General features: G+C 35.2%; 3 protein-coding genes and 1 long non-coding RNA gene across 5 annotated transcripts in view; 2 read left to right on the forward strand and 2 right to left on the reverse strand.

Moving 5' to 3' along the window:
• Positions 1-35: 35 nt before the first annotated feature.
• LOC131671044 (cytochrome P450 6k1-like) lies at positions 36-7,943 on the reverse strand. Of its 2 annotated transcripts, XM_058947163.1 has the most exons (6): positions 7,309-7,927; positions 6,863-7,234; positions 6,434-6,618; positions 5,989-6,277; positions 5,694-5,748; positions 36-72 (listed from the first exon to the last, which is right to left on the reverse strand). In XM_058947163.1, the coding sequence occupies exons 1-6, from the start codon at positions 7,826-7,828 to the stop codon at positions 51-53; spliced, it is 1,443 nt and encodes a 480-aa protein (XP_058803146.1). In that variant the 5' UTR covers positions 7,829-7,927; the 3' UTR covers positions 36-50. The 2 variants fall into 2 exon arrangements, with proteins under 2 accessions (XP_058803146.1, XP_058803145.1); XM_058947162.1 differs by lacking the exon at positions 36-72 and having other exon boundaries at positions 4,778-5,748; positions 7,309-7,943.
• A 477-nt stretch (positions 7,944-8,420) lies between these two features.
• LOC131671045 (odorant receptor 49a-like) lies at positions 8,421-11,355 on the reverse strand. The gene is made up of 4 exons (XM_058947164.1): positions 9,995-11,355; positions 9,596-9,823; positions 8,975-9,455; positions 8,421-8,911 (listed from the first exon to the last, which is right to left on the reverse strand). Exons 1-4 carry the CDS (start codon positions 10,124-10,126, stop codon positions 8,556-8,558), a joined length of 1,197 nt encoding a protein of 398 aa, XP_058803147.1. The 5' UTR covers positions 10,127-11,355; the 3' UTR covers positions 8,421-8,555.
• Positions 9,475-14,905, forward strand: LOC131671049 (uncharacterized). The gene is made up of 7 exons (XR_009302501.1): positions 9,475-9,601; positions 9,679-9,848; positions 10,724-10,788; positions 11,858-12,068; positions 12,146-12,422; positions 13,748-14,066; positions 14,162-14,905. It is a non-coding gene; the product is annotated as an uncharacterized LOC131671049 (long non-coding RNA).
• A 657-nt stretch (positions 14,906-15,562) lies between these two features.
• LOC131671042 (phospholipid-transporting ATPase ID) overlaps positions 15,563-19,754 on the forward strand; it is a 31,692-nt gene continuing 27,500 nt past the window's right edge. Inside the window, exon 1 of the mRNA XM_058947156.1 lies at positions 15,563-15,760. The gene's annotated coding sequence lies outside the window, so the exon portion shown is untranslated. The remainder of the gene's footprint in view (positions 15,761-19,754) is intronic.

The following is a 19,754-nucleotide window of genomic DNA, read 5'->3' on the forward strand; positions in this document are numbered from 1 at the left end:
ACATACATACATACATCGTGCTGTTTTGTGTACGACCTCTTTCGTTGCATTTAATTACTACAGTCTGCCTGTCTGAAATTCAAAATTACTAATGATAAAATATATAGATTTATTTGATAATTTTCACCTCTAAATTTGTTTTATATAAAAAAATATATATATCAAATATAAATTTTGTCAGGATATTGTATCTACTTTAGGTAAAAATTTTAAGTAAATAAACAACATGAACGCTTTAATTCAATAAAAATATCTTGATTTTGAAAATTTGTTTGCATCAATACTGCAAAGTAAGTTTATATATGGTTTGTAAATCAAATTTATAATATTAAATTTTAAAAAAGTTAGGTTATTGGGTTATATGGATTATATAAAATTTTTTTATATCAAAAATTTATGTTACAAAAAAAGTTTGTTGTTCAATAGGATCAACTGAAAAATTTTTAAATTTAAAAATATAAAATTTTTTAATTTTTAAAAAGTTGGGTTATAGGTTTGCTATCTCGCTCGCAAAAATCTAAAAGATTATGTATAAAGTTGGGTTATGGTAACAATAATAATTTAAGTTAATTTAAATGCATGTTAAATTGTATTATATTGTTATATTTCAAGGGATCGCTAAAATGAAATGACTACATATGATGACCTGAACAAAAGCGGTTCACTTTAGTGGGCATAAATAGAAAATAAAGTTTTTTGAAATATATTGTTTGATCATATTATAAATGTTTGACATCAATTTTACAAGGAGTTGTAAAATAACATCACAGTAAAAAAAGTTCTTAACTTTATTACAAATTAAAAACACTATCCTCCAATTAATAATTATTGTCTCTGAAGTCAAGAACAATGTTTTCATAATTAACAAGAAATTTATGAACTTGTTCTCTTATGACATAAAGGTGTTCAATAAATTTCTTGAAAAATTTATCCTTGTATTACCCATTAGTCGGTTCGTAATAAGTATTTTCATTGTTACAATGTAAAATACAAATGGATAGTTAATTCATACTAGAAATATAAATCCTCTACAATTTCATAGTGCGTAATTTTATCCGGTGTAATTTTAATTGAATAAACAATCTAAAAAAATTAATGCTTTTATTCTATCATTAAAAACTTTGCCATCACATATCAGTCACATTTCAACAGAAATGGCCCAATCAGTTTTTCGTGAAATGATCAGTTAACGTTTAAACGAATATGTATAAGATCAGCAAAATTATTATTAAAAATTGGTATTGACATAAACATATCTATGAGAAACTTCAAAATGGTGTATATTTCACTTTTATATAAAAGTAGATTAAAAAACTGAATTAATTACTTGATTATAAGGAATTGACCGATTATACATTTTGATCGATTTAACACAGCTATCAGATTATTTTTGTGTGCTTAACTGAAACGAGAATATTCAATAGGGCACATCTTGGCACTGGATGAGCATATAACAATTATTATATAAAAAATACAGTTAAACATTTACTTACTGTCGGTTGAAAAATGATGTACTTTACAAGCATGTAGCTCTGCGAAAAGAAATTACACAATGGCATGGAAAAATAGCTTTAAAGCTTTTCATTTTCTGCGTCAATTGGTTTATCAACGGTCGATGTAGCTCAATTAGCAAAGTTGTAAGAGTGATTAGAAGGAAAAAAAACACGAAATTTTGAACAACTTTTTACGAGGGCAACTTCTGAGACCTGCGCCGTTCTATTTAAAATCAATAGAACATCGCGAAAAAAATTCTTCATGTAGTTTAAAGCTTCTTCGATACAAATACAGTAGAATTTTGTAAAAAAAATATATTGGTTTATTTATTAAGGTTGATCTTAAAAAAAATTATCTCTTCAATGGCTTATTCGATTGACGTCGGACTTGATACAAATTATTAAGTAACGATTAAACATTATCATTTTCAATGATTTTATAAATAACTTTTTTAAAAATTTAAATGTCAATCTACTAAAGTTTTCAACTAATTTTAATAGAAATCGCGTTTTAGATGTTTGAGTTATTATAAAATAAACAAAAAGCTTGAGTAGAACGTAATACAAACAGTAGCTCATCCTATTCGATAGCAATCATTCGAAATACTATTTTTGAAGAGATAGTGTAATGCGAATACAATTATATATACGTCATTTAAAAAATGGTAATTTTTCGTTAATTATTGTAGTGTAAATTTGATGAAATCATTAACTGCCAAGTAACCCCGTTAGTATAATAACGCTATTATACTAGGACCAGGCAGGAGATATTTATTTTACTGGAGGATGACTCACCCTCCAATGAAACATTCACTCACCACGTGGGGCGTAAGTTAGCTAAACGAATAGTAGTTTTGCTTTGATGGGACAAAGGCATGGTTTTAACAGCACATATTTGTGTCAGTAGGTGTAATGAATCCTCTCTCCTGCCTTCTTCTAGTATAATAGTGCTATTACACTATAGGACGAGCTGCTCGCGGGTAGGACCCATTTACCGACCGAGTGTGCTCTGCATGTAAAATCCCAAATACGGCCGCCTGCAGTGAAAAATATATTTTTCGACACTCCGTGCGCAAAGTGCGTCTTTCCCGCACGCTCGGCAGAAAACGTGCGTTGAAAATCGCACTTTCCACACGTCGTATCAAAAAATACGGTACGGCACATGTTCGGGAAAGAGTTTCTCGTCTCGTGTCCCCTTCCACCCTCGCTTCGCTCGGGTGTAAACGCCACACGAGACCAGAATCTACTTTCCCGCACTTGTATCGTAATGTACTATTTCGATACTCCGTGCACAAAGTGCATCTTTCCCGCATGCTCGGCAGAAAACGTGCGTTGAAAATCGCTTCGCTCGGGCATAAACGCCACACGAGACAAGAATCTACTTTCCCGCACTTGTATCGTAATGTACTATTTCACTGCAGCCGGCCGTATTCGGGTTTTTGGAAGATGGAACTTTCCAGTGAAACTTTCACTCACCTCATGGAGCTTAAGTTAGCTAAACGAATAGTAGTTTTCCTTTGACGCGACAAAGACATGGTTTTGACAGCACATGTTTGTGCCAGCCGGTTCAATGATATTGATGTTCTACTGACGCATAAATAACTATTACATGAAAATCGATTATGTAAAAGTTGATATTACGTCGAGTTACACTAAATTTTAAAAAAATGATGAATTTATATACATTAGTTGTGGAGAAAATTAAAAAATTTCGCTGGGTTTCAATTTTGAGGTGTGCGGGGACTTTTCTCTAAACTCGGCTATAGCTTGCAATCTCTCTCGTCCCACCATTTGACAGCGTGCTATAATACAAAGCCGTTAATTAATTATTCACTCTTGTGTTTGACGATGAATTATTGCGATGTGCAGACTAACGGCATTTTGATTCGGCAACACGCGGTAAAAGAATTAGGAACGTATTTGACAATATTGTTAAAAAGAAAAAATTTTTGTGCGTGTTTGTCGTATCGTAGAAATTTGGTGACGCGGTCGGAGGAGTTGGAAAGATGGAGAAGTCGTATATTTTTAATAAAAAAGACTTCGAATTTTAGAGAAGGTATTCTTAGAGCGACTTTCAACTCTGGATAAAAATTATGACCGATCCATCTATATAGTCGCTGTAGCTCTCGCATAACCGCCAATACTCGTAAGTACTGGTAGAAATGATAGAGGGACAAAAAAGTTTTCCGCGTCATTAGTAGTGAGCAAATGAATACACTTTCACCCTTAACGGACACACAGTGCTAGGTTTTATGGTTTTATGAAGGTCGTGTTAGGATTTATGAAAGTAATAAAATAGGTATATAAAATATGCCATATTAAAATAGATAAATAATCAAGTATCATTGGCGAATTGGTAGTACCGTCTCCGTGAGCCGACAAAAAATTAAACGGGGTTTCTTGGCAGTATCAAATTTACACTACAATAATTAACTAACGAAAACTTACAATTTTTGAATTGTCATACACGTAATTGTATTCGAATTACAGTATTTCTTAAAAAAAATATTTTAAATGATTGCTACCAAATGGGATAAACTAATGTTGGTATCACGTTGCACTCGAGCTTGTTTTTTTGTTTGTATTATAATAAATCAGACATCTTCAACGCGACTTCTATTGAAATTAGTTGGAAACTTTAGCACATTGGATTCATTACATCGACTGACACAAATATGTGCTGTTAAAACCATGCCTTTGTCCCATCAAAGCAAAACTACTATTCGTTTAGCTAACTTACGCCCCACGTGGTGAGTGACTGTTTCACTGGAGGGTGAGTCATCCTCCAGTGTAATAAATCTCTCCTGCCTGGTCCTAGTATAATAGCGTTATTATACTAACGGGGTTACTTGGCAGTTAATGATTTCATCAAATTTACACTACAATAATTAACGAAAAATTACCATTTTTTAAATGACGTATATATAATTGTATTCGCATTACACTATCTCTTCAAAAATAGTATTTCGAATGATTGCTATCGAATAGGATGAGCTACTGTTTGTATTACGTTCCACTCAAGCTTTTTTTATTTTATAATAACTCAAACATCTAAAACGCGATTTCTATTAAAATTAGTTGAAAACTTTAGTAGATTGACATTTAAATTTTTAAAAAAGTTATTTATAAAATCATTGAAAATGATAATGTTTAATCGTTACTTAATAATTTGTATCAAGTCCTACGTCAATCGAATAAGCCATTGAAGAGATAATTTTTTTAAAGATCAACCTTAATAAATATACTAATATATTTTTTTTACAAAATTCTACTGTATTTGTATCGAAGAAGCTTTAAACTACATGAAGAATTTTTTTTCGTAATGTTCTATTGATTTTTAATAAAACGGCAGGTCTCGGAAGTTGCCCTTGTAAAAAGTTTCTTAATATTTCGTGTTTTTTTTCCTTCTGATCGCTCTTACAAATTTGTTAATTAACCTCGATCGACCGATGACAAACCAAATGACGCACAAAACAAAAAACTTTAACGCTATTTTTCAATATCATCGTGTAATTTCTTTTCGCAGAGCTACACGCTCGGAAAGTATGAAGCCTATCATTTTTTAACCGACAGTTAGATGATTGGTTCTGTTAGGCAGGATTTACCGCGATTATGCATTGGAGTTTTATTAGTTTTAATTAAATTTTGAACTTTTCACATGTGAAAGGTATACTCAAACGCTAAGAATCCACAGTTAATTCAATTTTTATGAAATTCAGACTTAATCAGTTCTGCCGGGATGCTGCTAATGTAACCCGAGTTACGGTCTGAGTAAATATTATATAATAATCGGTATATTAACAACTGACGCACAGTGTTTATAGTAATCGAGGTGTACTCTTGCAATATGAGGGAGCGCGCAAAAAACATATAATTAACTGCAAAAGTATTATCAATCTGTTACTTTTAATAATATAGCAAGTATGTCTTTTAATTCTTTTGCTTTGAAAGAAACAGCTCTCGATAATATGTAGATGATTATATAAAATTTTAAGACAGTAAAGAAGGATTTCATTTCAACTGAACTGTGTTATTATTATATAACTAAAGTATACATCGCATGAAATTATATATTAACAATTTTTTTACTTTGAAAGTTTTCTAAAATTTAAATATATTCCGCCAGGGGAATGAGTAAGTACATCTGTTCTATCAAACTTCATTGGTATTAGTGTTTGTTTACAAGTACTAATTTCGTACCTAGTGATAAAGTTGACTAAACCAAGTTTTGTTTGCAAAAGGCCTAATCTTTCTCCTGCAATCAGAAATTAATTGATAATTAATATATTATTGATGTGTACGTTTAATATCTTCAATTTGTTCAGCTTTTTTCTAATGTGAATAGCTATAACAAATAATAAATAACGTTGAAGATATACGAAGACGTAGTATTGTTTATATAATTTGTACGTCATAAACCACAAGTTTCAGGAAAAATGCAAAACATTTTGATGTGTTCCTTGAAAAAAAGTTAGAATTTAAATAAAATATTCACCTATGCAGTTTCGAGGACCTTGTCCAAATGGAAAATACGTGAATGGAACGATGTTGTTTTTATTTTCATTAGAAAAACGTTCTGGATCAAATTTTTCTGGATTAGGAAAATAATTCGCATCCATATGTAATGCCCGCATTGGTAAGATAAAAGGTGTATTTTTCTTCACAGTTATGTCGGTCCCAGGAAAAGTGTAATCATTTTCTGGAAGTCGATCCAACCATGCTAATACTGGATATAATCTTAGAATTTCTTGTACCACCATGTTCAAATATGGCAGTGTCGACACCTAAACAGAATCCATAAATTATTATCGAGAAACCACACATTTACGCACACACATACACAAAACTTTTGCTAACTTATTAAAATGAAATCAACTATACAATTTTCGATGGGAAATATACATTTCATTAAAAGCTTTAATGCTCAGATAATAACTTACCCAATCATAAGTTATTTTTCCACCTTCTTTTTCCATTGCAGTAAAGATATCCTTTCGCAATCTATTTTGCATATCTGGATTTCTTGCTAATTCATACAGTGCATAAGACATTGTTGTCGAAGAAGTTTCAAACCCGCCAGTAAAAAATATTGCAGCTTGAGCAACCAAAGCATCTCCTTCTAACTCTTATTGTGGTGCAGAAAACAAGAATATGTTGAATATCATTAAGAATGAAATTGAAATTATTAGAATTTGAATTCAGTTAGCTTTTTCATAAATGTACGTATACCGTGTCAAATATTGTGCACAAATAAAATAGTACTTGTTAGTGAACAAATATTAATTGTTAATTGACTTATCAGCATCATTATTTCCAAAACATAAAAATTAAAGTAAAAATGAAAAACCACATATTTAAGTAATACGTACTGTATGTGTCAGAGTTATTGTTTTCTTGATTTTTCCTTATCTCAATCAGAAGATCAATCAAATCGTTTCGTTTATTTCCGGTTTTTACCCTCTCGTTGATCACGTACCAGAAAGTATTTTTTAGAAATTCAGATCCTTTGTCGTCGAAAAACTTTGGATTGGTGTAACGCCGCAATGCCGGGACGAAGAAAATAGCTAGCATTTGCAAATAGCGCACATAACTACTTCGGAACATAGCTCTTCCATGTGATCGAAACTCGGCGTTTGGGTTTATTAATGAATTCAATTTCAAACCGAAAGCTGTTATACCAATGATATCAGTAGTAAGATTCGCACAAGCCTCTTTGACTTCGACGGGTTTCCCAATTTTGTCTAGATAAAAACAATGCAGCATATAAATATTACATGAAAAAAGGAAAACGTGTAAAAGTTTTACAAATTCTCACCGTCAATTTTCAAATTATCACAGTAAATTTGAAAATCTTCGCAAATTTCCAGCATTAAATCAAACATCTTTTTAAGTTTGCCCGAAGTAAATATAGGAGTTAACTTTTGTCTTATATGTTGCCAAGGTGGATTTTTAACGAGAAAAAGGCTGTTCTTTCCTAAAACATCGTTTTCGTTTGTTGAGAGCATTTTGTTACTAAAGTTATGAAAATCCTTGACAAAAATATGTCGTATGAATTCTGGATCACGGACTATTAAATAGGGTTGATCGATAGCATAGAAGCCCAATAGCCTTTCCCCTTCGCCAGCTTGGTACGCTTCCTGAAGAAAGTCTAAGGGAGGTTTCCTCGCAAGAATACACGGTCCAAGATTTCCAAAGAAAATACTCGGAGTAAGTTCTTTAACGCCCAATTTTTTCCAGTAATTGAAATTTCTTGTCAAGTATAAATAAAATCCTAAGAAAAGTAAAATTACACATAAAAATAAATCTTGAGTCCAGTCTGTTGTTACGATGGCCATTGTAGAATAGCACCAAATATCCAACAAATTATCTGTACAAAATATAACGCGAATGTAGTTCGAAATCTGATCAAATTTACTTCTTCCTCCGACAAGTAGTTTATTGCAACTGGCGCCGGATTTGCAATGTTCATGACTCTCGTATTCTAGAACGGCGCGTGGCTTATTACAAGTTTAAGCGCCAAGGTCATAAATAAACTCGCGAAAAGACGTCTAATTCGCTTAAATATTCACTTTTTATACAAATAATCTATGTTCTATTTGAAAGAGTACAATGGAAAATATTAGAAAAGCCCCAGAGAGCTGCATTTTTCGGCGAAGATCCTGATTTTTCTAATACAATTTAAAAATTTGAGATGACGTGCATGAATAATTTACAAAGTAAATGCATATATTTGACTGACGTAAGGCTCGAATAAAAAATGAAACGTGGCAAAACACACGCAAATGTTCATAATCATTTATATGAAAGATCGTTTATCTTCATTGCAACAGCTTGTTACTTTATGTAATTTGAAATTTCAATATTCAATTAACAAGAGAAATATTCCAATTGTCTGTGAAGTGTGGGGCCCATCAGAACGAGACTGATCAACAGATCATGAATAAAACCAAGTTTTTTCCCATCACAATCAGAGATATACAAAAAATAAAGTTGGAAACTTCCATTTATTAATGCATGAAGAAATTATACTTTTTCTTGAAATGTATGTTTTGTCGTGAAGTTTTATGTTTGTTGAGCAGATTTTTCTAGAGTTAGCCTCAGTACCGAGAGAAAAGAAAAGGAAGTTTTTAATAGGACGACAATGGTATTTCGCGTGACGTAGAAAAATTTTCCAGCAGTGATGCTTAGAGGCACTTCTGCCCGCATCATGACGAAGATCAAGTCTTTTTTAAGACTGTTATGCAGCTGATACCATTTGTTAGCATAAGCAGCTTCGATGATACTTTGGCTTTGCGTGTCAAGATACTCGCTTGCATAGCCGTAAATGAAAGATTCCGTCATCATGAAGCATATGCAGTTCGTACTCACGATCATCGTGATATAGTCACTGCTCATTAGCGAGACCAGCACGCTGCATCCTAGAATTAATCGGACGAAAGCAACATTGTATTGCGACTCCTAAGATACAAAGTGCGACTTACCACTCACACAGACGAGAATTATACTTGTCATTAGTTGTATCAACACGGTATTGTTGAAGCTTGCCTCCAAGTTTTCACCGAGCTTTATAAGTTGTTTATGTCTCTTAATCAACTCTATGACCTTGGCTCTTTGATCTTCGACAGGCTCCTCGCCTATCTCTAATGTTTGCCACTTGACTTTTAAAATTTTAAATTGAGCGCTCAAGTGATATACGAGGCAAAAGAAGAAGCAATCTGTGCAAGCCCCACTGGTACAGCAGTAAATTAGCTGGACGAATTGTACTGCCAAAATTGGTATGTAATAATAAGCTATAATTTGCGACGATAAAAATGATGTCTGACAGGCAAGTACGTATTCGAAGTCATCGTCGACGCCCAGTTGACGTTTTGCCAACAAATTAGCAACGATCGTTCGCACTACGAACATTGTCGTGCCAATGTAGCCGCACGAGTTGTACAGTATGAATTGATATCTGTATACCTTAGAAGGGATTTCCGATCAATTGCGATTTATCAACGATACAACAATCAAGGATGACGGCAAAAAGTCGCAAGATTTCTTTACAACGCGCTGCGTATAGCTTATCATTGAGCTGATTGATGGATGATTAGATATTCTACCTTAAGGTGATCTCTCATTATTCTTAATGAGTTCTCATCTTTGGTATCCGCCCAGTCATTGCGATAAGACTCGAGATTTTCAGCAATTTTGTCCCGGTAAACATGGAGACCAATCATTTTCGCAAGCGTTAGATAAGCCGAAGAACAAAAAAGGACGACGTCGACCATTGCAGCTATTTCGCCGTTGTTCAGATAAAGTTCCGCAGTAGTGTGTACTGCAAAGGTCGCCTAATTGATCGTAAATAAGTTTTATGTAGGTATAACATTTTCAAGTTATGTCGACTAAGCTACAATGTAAGCGCAAAAACTGCTAATGTAAATATATATGCTTGACTTCAGAACAATAGGCAAGTGCGTAATTTTACTTAAAAATCAGTTACGGCGAATATGAAAGATTACCTGAGCAATCGTAGCAATCGTCAAACGAGAAATTTTGAAGAGACTGTGTTTTTCAAGTGGCCAGACACCGAGAGTCCACAGGAAAATGCGATACATTGCAAAAGCATCGTCTGCTTTTGCTTTCGGTTTCATGGCGAATAAACTTTCAACTTTGTTCAATTAAAAGCACTTGATAGCGCAAGCTCAGCCCTCCCTTCATTACTATGACGAATTCGCGACGGCTACAGAAGCAAGAAGGTGTATTATGGCCCGATCGCATAAAATATTTGGCGTTTCATTAAAAAATTATAGTTGCAGTAGGCGTTTCTTGCTGCCTACGAATTCGTAATTTCAGCTCTTCTTTCCAACGATGAAATGACAATGAACGTTTATCGATTATACAATATTTCGACGAGCGCTTGAGATATAAATACTTACATTACGCGTTAGTAAAGGGGAACGTCGCTGCTATCCTAGTTATTTTCGTTCGCAGCTATAAAACTTTCATAAAATAGAACATCTTTACGCTATTATTATTATCGCATGCAGACTTCAATAAAAGAATATACCGCTGTACCCTTTACATTCGCAGAATTCAACGTATATTTCCGTTCACATTTTTATAATGAAAGCATCATAGCAATGAGCGAATTTTTTTCCGAATGTAATAATAAATTACGTTAAGTGAATCAATTCACAATAACTTATCAATTGCAATGAAACTTTATTAATATTTATTTTACATTACAGGTTCTGGTGAATGATAATAAGCTACCATACAAACTTGGACAATCTGCGATTTTTACTATTTGGTGGTAATCTTGTGAATTAATCTTGATAAAAATAAAATATATAAATCCATTTTTTCGTGATTGTGCAAGTAAGCTGAATATTTTTTTACAATGCAATGACACACTGAGAAAAAATTTATTACATTTGTAAGTTGTATCGCTTAATTTTTACAATTGAGGTAATTATTTATAATCGCAGACGATTTTCGCTCGCAAGGGGAACTGAACCCTGGACGCATGGGGTAATACGCGTACACTTAATCAACTAACGCAACATTTGTACATTAAAATGATTTTGATTAGAAATTAATTTTTAAATCATTTATTAAGAAGTATTCCACTGTAATGCAGAACTGTTCTTTCAATCGAATATTTTTTCAAATTAATTCGGGTTTAAGAAATATCAAATTTCATTCAAGAAATAAGTTTTGTAAATATAAAGGATGAATAATGAACTTGAAAGCTAAAATGCTCTATTCAATCAAATATTTATTTGAATTAACAAAGTTCATGAAAAATTGAGTAAAATTTTTAAAACTGAATTTTTAAAATAATTGAAATGGTATTTTTGACATATCTTTCTAGATTGATTTTAACATGCAAAAGAATAATTGTTTTTATTTTAGAAGAATTCTTCCAAAATCGAGATTTAAATCATTGGGCGGCAGAAATTCATTAATTATTTAAAAAAAATAATATAGCATTATAAAAAAAAAGCATTATAAAAGAGCAGCTTCATAAAAAAAAATTTTATAATTCAAAATAAATAAATGAATTGATAAAAACTTATAAATTTAATAAAATAATCCTAACAACTTAAGAAATTCATAATAAGAAATGATTTGCAAAATCAAGAAAAGGATTTGATTTTGTTTAAATATTAACTTCGCATAACAAATAATTTTAGTTAGATAGTATTAATATTAAGTTGAATTGGTTTTTTAGTTTAAAAAAATTTCATCTATTGTAATTTAATAAATTCATTTATAATTTCGAATAAATTGTTGTTTCTAAGAAATGTTATTTTAATTCAAAACCAAGACTTATCGAGAAAATAGCATTCTAAATTAAAAAAAAATATTTCTTTGAATAGGCAAAATTTATTCAATATTGATTAATGCAGTGAAATAGAAAATGACAATGATAATTATGAATATTATAATGAAGATGTATAATTGTACGTCATATGAATGCTAAAAATCATTGACTATTACGATGCTGAGAATGATGAGTGAGTGAACCGAGTGATCCAAAAGGCGAATCAACAAAACCAATCAACAAAAGTTCACCAACATGAAAAAAATGTATTTGCATTTCTAATTATTCTTAAATACTCTATAAATATTTATAACAGTATCACTTTTTACATTTAATGGAAAAGGAAAAAGAGGCGAGGAATGATAATGAAGAAGTAATTGTTAAGTCAGATCTGTATCAAAATAAGATTTTGATAAGTAAAAATCTGAATCAGAAAAAAAATATGGACCAGTATCTGTTAGTTTAACAGAAGAATAGGCAAAAAGACGAAGATTCATATAGCAAAAGAAAAGAGTGCTAATAGGCCTTATTACCATCAAGCTTTCACTTTTAACTTTCAAGAAAAACAATGACAAAATGATGACCACTCACACAGTACCATTGGCAATAATTTAGAGATGGTAAGTGTGTCTTCCGCACATTAAATCCTTTAAGAAAAATGAGATTTCTTGCTTCTTTTAAATTTTCTATTCTTTTAACCGGATATGAAATCTGAAAATGAAAAAGTTATATTACACAGCATTTGAAGTTTTCATTAAATAGTACAATTCCAAAATGATCAAATGAATAACCCGACTAAAGAATTTTTTAAATTTGTTATTACTTAATGTTAATTGGTAAATTAACTTATCTAATAATTCCACTCCAGTAAGCCGCATAAACACTATTTAAGTTTTTTCCTTATTTTTTCATTTACGGCTAAGAACTGTTTTAAAATATGCAAGTAGCTTGGTAAATGTTTTGTTTCACTATATATAACTACTAGTGTTATTTAGCGCACTTCGTTATATATTTTTATATTTTGCTCTTTGTTTTATATTTTTTGTTTTTTATTACATTATTTGAATCTTTTACACAACAACTTTGATATTCTAATGATATGAGCTCATGAGCAAATGATGTTTAAAATACACTACATTCTTCGGTATTTATTGATAAATAAAAATAAAATTTGCATCTATTTCTTCACAAAAAGCAATGAATTTTTATTCATTTCATGAAGTTTTGGAAAAATTATGCAAAATATTAATAAAACTTGGGATTAATGAAATGTACTAAGCTATTATACAATACTAAACCTTACTTACTTAATAGTAGTGGTTACGACGTTATACAAACGTACGTATTTTGTTCAAATTTAATAGGTTTAATATTCTGATAATTAGTTTCCGTTGCTTTCGTACCTCTATATTTACAATTTACAAAAAATAAAAATGTATTTTTCTCCATTTTATTCTGTTCACCTTCTCTTTTTTCCAAATAAATTTTAAGATAATATATATTAATTTTAATGTCACAGATGGTTGTAGAATTCTTGATTTGTGCATATAATTTCAAAAATAACTTCGTGTTCTTAATCTATATAAATTATTTATATATTGAATTTATTATTGAAACCTTACATTGCTATAGATATATAATATTTAAAAGTATATGAAATTTCAAAATTTCATGCTCTTTTTTGCACCAACCAATCACAAAGCTCGATGTCGGCGATTCATCATATTTTTTTAAGATATAATAATATAATATAATATAATAAAAAGAGAAGAGGAAGGAGAGAATTTCTTTCCAAATTAAATTTAACCATTAGATATAAACATCGTCTGCTATTACATGTTACTGCACTCGTAACTATAATGTAAAGTAGGTTTCCTTCGAGAGAAATGGATCTATTGATATTACCGAAAGCGCAATCAAATATAAAATAAAAATTTGCTTTCAGGAAAATAATCAGAATGGAGTTAGAATACTATAAAAACAAGACAACTTATTTGAAACAAAGAATGCAAAGTAGGTACTTTACTGCGGATCGAGAAATAATCAACAACTAACGCAATTATGTATCTTATATAAAGGCTTACATACAATTTTACAAGTGCATACCGCAATATCGCATAACAGATTAGCTTCGACCAATATTTTAATAAATATTATGGAATTTTAATGAATTTCGATTGATTTCTATAGATTCTTAAATCATTCAATGACTTTTTTATGAATTACGATAATTATTGGACCGCATTTTAATCGTACGGGCAGAGGTAACATTTAATAATTTTTTCAATTTTACGTCTATCAAAAATATTAAAAAATATCTTATAAATCAAAATTTTATCTATAAATAACATTTTTTTAGATATTGAATGTGGAGAATCAGAGGACGAAAATTTTGTATTTTAGACAAAAAAAATGATCACAGATGAAGGATTGCCTATAGATGTCGTCTATGATTCTCTAGCCCTTTTAGCAATCAAGATTAGCCTTAAAGCGTTGAAAAGTAATACGATGCCAAATTTTCGAAAAGAAACTATTGTAGTTTCATAAACTAATGGACAAAAATATAAAGCTATATTATCGTTGTTATTCGATACTATCAAATTTTATACATTTATCAGTTGTAAACCGTGGACAAGATAGAAATCTGTACTATAAGAGACAAAATTGTTTACGATGCTATAAATCGTGTGACCAAATTTATCTTTCTGTTGAGCTGCATTCAATTGATATGATTTATTTAGGTGACTGACATACAAATAATACATTTTTTAAAGCTATCTTAATATACCTTAATGTTCAACTTTACAGTTCTTTAAATCTTCACAGAAACGAGATTTAATAAGCTTTGCTGAGATATAAATAAATGTAAAAGCTATAGAGCTATGGAGCGTTATAAATATAACTGTATATTTTTAATTCTTATTTAAAAATCAGACATAGCAACACTTATAAGGAATGAAAGTGCGTTGTAATTTCGAGAAAACATTTTTTAACGGTCTGATAAATATTAGTATTACCAGTAATAAAATAATTAGGTATATTGTATTTTATAATGAAGAAGCTTTGAAGCAAGCGTTTATGCAAATTATACTGTATGGAAATAGCAACATTATTGTAAATATATATGTATGTATATCTATCTAATGCGCGCTATATGTATATATATGCACGCGCGTGTGTGTGTAATATACATAAGGCTGATTGCGCCTGCGACACGTTTACCAGAACGTCATAACTGGATATTATGCACGATGTGCGATTACTTGTGAAACTGAGAATATCAATAAAAAAAATCTATAAATCCTTTCAACGTTAAAAACGAGATTCAATGTATCGTTTGTTAACAACGTAACAATAGCATCCAAATGAATGCACAAATTCAAAAAATTTAGATAGACACAAGCACTTAATTATATGACCATATATTGATCTAATGTAAGCCCCGTCACATAAACTAAAAATCAATGATTACCTTGTCAGAGAGCATGTTGACCGATGGGTCAACGACAGGTGTTTAAAGGTGCTGAGTGTTTAACACTAAAGTGCACTATCGCAAGATGTCGCTAGTAGTGAGAATAGGTCGGTGTACGGGTAACACGCGACTATTCGAGTGCAAATGTACTCGCTTTCTCGGTAGAAACTGTAGATACCTTCAGTGCACGGTTGCACTGAACTGGACGAGTGTGAGAGAGAGAGAGAGAGGGAGGGAGAAAGAAGAGGGAGAGAGAGAAGAGAGAGTAAGAGTAAGGTTGTATATACAGTCTTGTGGGAGGCTTTGACGCGCGTGCCGTGTACAGCCAACTCTCTCAGTTTAGTTCGTTCAGTGGTCTCGTCGCGCGTTATGCATGTTTAAGTTGTAAACAATATGGCTGGTGCATTTGGCGATGCTGTTGGTTAAGTGCAACCTCGCTAGCAAGGCGTCCGGTGCAGCGTCATCGGCCTCTATTCGCCATTCACGGTGAGTAACACTTGAAACTGATTTCGCAACTGCCGTCTTTAGGTTACCGTGGCTGTAGTCGCGACGATGTTGCATCGTCGTCCACGTTACCTCTCCTCACTTGCTTTCGCGAGGCAGATAGAAAGAGAGAATCGGTGCGCGCGCGAATACATTATCCGAAGCAACAGGTTTTTTCGGCGTGCGGTGAGTGCTCGCTCTGCTCACTGAGCGCTGTCTCTGCTGTGCGCGTCACATCCTCGCTACTGTTGCTTTACTTGCTCTTCTCGAGCCTGCCTATCGTTGAATTTTCCCGTTTCGCCTGCAGTTTCGCGCTCTTGGCAATTGGCACCTAGTCGCTGGAAAAAAATTGTTCTCCGCATCGCGTCGCTCCTTGGTCTGTACAAGTGTCCAGTCATACGTATCTTCTTCATTTCCTTCTGCAATATTTATCTAGCATTTCTGTAACTCGAACAGCTGGCAATATGACGAGTGTCGGGAAAAGACATTTATTATGGTAACGATGGCTTATAATTCGTATTTCAACAATCTAATTAACATTAGATTTTTTGGCCAACTTCAATCGCCTATAACACAAATTATATTACATCATACAAGTAAAACTAAGTCGGAAGTTTTCGCCAACGCTGCCAAGCGGAAACGTCGATGTGATTGACCGGCGATAGCGAATTGAATAATAGAAATATAAGTTGCGAACGTATGTACATAACAATGAGAATCGCTCGCGTTTTTTCTTCTGCATCCCTGCCTTTTATTGACAGTTTTCCTATCGAGTACTGAGAAATTCAAATACGATATGCACCGTCAAGTCAAATTTCTTCTTGTTTTGACGATTCAAACTTTTTATCAGCCAGAGTGTAAAATATCGTCTACTATTTAATTTGGATAAGGCGTTAGTGCGTGATACGATAACTATTTGCACACGTTGCGATATCTCATGCAGGAGTTCACACGACTTTTCCCTACCCGACAGAGGTAATTTGAGTTTTGAATCAATATAATGCCATTGATATAAATAACATTCGAAACTATTTGTTCAAATAACTGGCATTTTTGTCAATGGGTTGAGTATTTTTTTCGAACTGTTTGAAATACCAAGTGCGCGACCTTTATACAGACTAGAGATCTTTGAATTATATTAGTACTCGTTGTTGATACATAACGCCTTTGACTTACCCTCGATCGAGCAGGCTTAAAAAACAAGGAACATACAGCAAACGAAAACCGGAAGGTCATCGGCAATGAGAGTCCTGTGCGATTTATCGGGGTGAACCCCGAAAATATGCCTATTTTCACGGAACTGCCTACTTTTATTGGCTTTAGACGGTACGTATGAAACGGCCAGTTGTTTGTCCAAGCGTGTAGCGGATCTGAGTTTGCTTTTGCTCGATAAACGCTGACGTTTATATTAAGAACTGACACATTCATGGGTTGAGCAAAAGGAGGTTTTCAGAACAAAACTTTGAAAACGATGCAAAGGCTTCGAAAATGTAACTGCTATTCGACGATTGTGGAAGACAGCGGAAAGCTTGCCCGTGAAAGTGAAAGAAAAACAAATGCTCGATGCCGACGTACGAAAAAAAAATCACGAACGATTTGTTTTCTACGAAGGTCGGTGTAATACAGGGCGTATAGATACCAAACTTTTCAAGTACACAAACGACAGAATTAACTTGAAAAAGGAATATTCTCGAAACCAAAACCGGCACTAAACATTCAAGGTTCCCGAGACGGTCATCGTAAAATGCTTAGCATATAAAACTCTCGAAAGCAAAAGTCAGCTCGTTCTCGGGCCGCGGCAACGGCCGAAAGAGTTGTGTCGCGTTGCCAAGCAAAGCCCCGTCGGCTCGATTGTTCGCGCTCGCGCGGCTAATTAGCTTTCGCGCCGACTTTTCGACCGATCCGCCGGCGAACGCGCAGTTCAAAGGCGCGCCGTTGTCAAAGAAGGCGGCAAGCGGGCTTTTTTCTCGGTGGTGCTCGTGGCGAGCAGCGAGCAGCGGCGATGACGCAAAGGCCTGCATGAATGGGCAGGGCGTATGTAATCAGCGTTTCCTCGGGAAAGCCAGCTCTCGGCCGGAGACGTACGCGCGCGCGATCACTCATTTGCAAATTGCGCGAGAAGCGTGAGCCGCTGAATGCGCGCCTCGCGTCGTCTATGCCGGCCGAGCCTTGCGAGATCGACGGCTCGCCTTATCGATCCGCAATCTCGCGAGTTTAGCACTCGGGCGCTCCAGCGATCGATCGGCCGCTAAATAATTGATCGTGAGACGTATCGCGCGGCGGTGCGCGACGGAGGGGAAAGCGGAAGACGCGTCGAGAGAGTCGTTAGTGGCTTTCGCGCACACGACGGCCTAATGAAACTTCCATTAGCTCCTATTAGCCGCTCAAGTCGGGCGTGCACGGGGCCGCAGCCGATGGTCTGGAGAACGAATTGGCCCGGCTCTCGGTGGCGCGTCGCGGGAAGCGCTCGGCTCGGTGAGCAGCCCGCCGCGGACGCGGCCTTGACAGTGCTCGTGAAACTGCGCGAACGCGAATAAACGAGCCTTTCTATAGACTCAAGGCGGAAGTGCCGCGACTCGATCCACTAACGAGCCTCTGAGCCGCCGAGCCGCTAATACATCATTTACCGCGCGTCGCCGACTTTGTAAGTTTCGCCCCCGACTATAGCCGGTTGCAGTGCGGCCGAAACCTTGAGCCTCGATATCGCGGATGGAGCTCGCATGCATCTCTTCCCGCCATTCGGCGATCGCTACGTGGCTGTGCGGCTTCTATGCACGAGATTCGTTAACGCCGCGGCTTATGGACTGCGCCGCAACCTCGAGAATCTGCCGGCAATCGTATAGCCGCAGTCTGAATTAAACATCCAGCGTTTACGCGTGTCCGGCAATTAACGAGCGGCTCGCCGATTCTTTCCAACGATTCTCTCTCGCGGAACGGTCGACCAGGCGAAAGTTGCTCAATGTCAGCCCTGCCCCCTCGCCACCGCGGTACAAGTAGCCTCGAGCGAACCTTTCGGCTTGGCGTTCAATTGGCAGCGAGGGAAAACTGCAGAGCTCCGACGAGCGGCTCGCGGTCAACGGCGGCGCTGCCACGGGATCGAGTCCTCGCGAGAAAAGGCCGCTACCGACGGGGCGTCACGGGGAAACGAGCGCGCAGGCAGGCGTAAGCGGCGACAAGTCGGAAGTTCGGCGGCATGCCTATCCTGACGACACACGTCGCTCGTTTGACTCGAGGCTCCGGGCGTGCATAAGCAAGGTTGCACCCCCTCAATCATTCATGCAAGGTCGCCCCGCGGCGGCGCTCGCTTTCATTTCTATATGCGTGCTCTCCGCCGCGTTTGCTCTCACCTTTTCGCCTTTGCTCGCGTATACGCCTTGCCTCGTATCGATCACGCCTATATGCTCGTCTCTTGCGATCGACGATCGTCCGATGTTCTGCTCGTTCGACGACTAATTGCCCCCCACGTGGACGTTCGAGCTTTTGCGCTCGATTGCGAGCGCCTTTGCTGGCCCTCCCGGCGATCGATGCGTCGATTGGAACTGCTCAAATTCCCTGCACTCTCTCTCTCTCTCCACGGCAACTGGCATTCTAACTTTTCGCCAATCACAGCTTAACGTCGCGGCAGTCGTGCAAACGAACCTTTATTCGGCTTCCATCTTATCCATCGTTACGTTTGTGACAATCACTACCATAAAGGTCCAACGCCATTTTTCCCTCGACAAATTATGAGTTTCCACTCAGAAATGAGAAATTGTTCATCTAAACGAGAAACTACAAAGAAAAGTACACACCCTAGAGTGGCCTTGACTTGATGCCTCACTCGACATTATCAAATGTGACATTCAAAATGAATATGTGGTTCCGTAATTTTTCATTTAGCAAACGATTTTGCCATCGCTACAACTATTGCTCAGATTTTAATGCTTCATAAATATTCTAAAGAGTCGTAAATATCGCATTGCAGATATGAAAAAGTGGCCATTTGGAAGGTCTAAAC

This window comes from Phymastichus coffea, unplaced genomic scaffold (assembly GCF_024137745.1).
Source record: "Phymastichus coffea isolate CEN01 unplaced genomic scaffold, Cenicafe_Pcof_1.1 PCOF00118, whole genome shotgun sequence".
NCBI lineage: Eukaryota > Metazoa > Arthropoda > Insecta > Hymenoptera > Eulophidae > Phymastichus > Phymastichus coffea.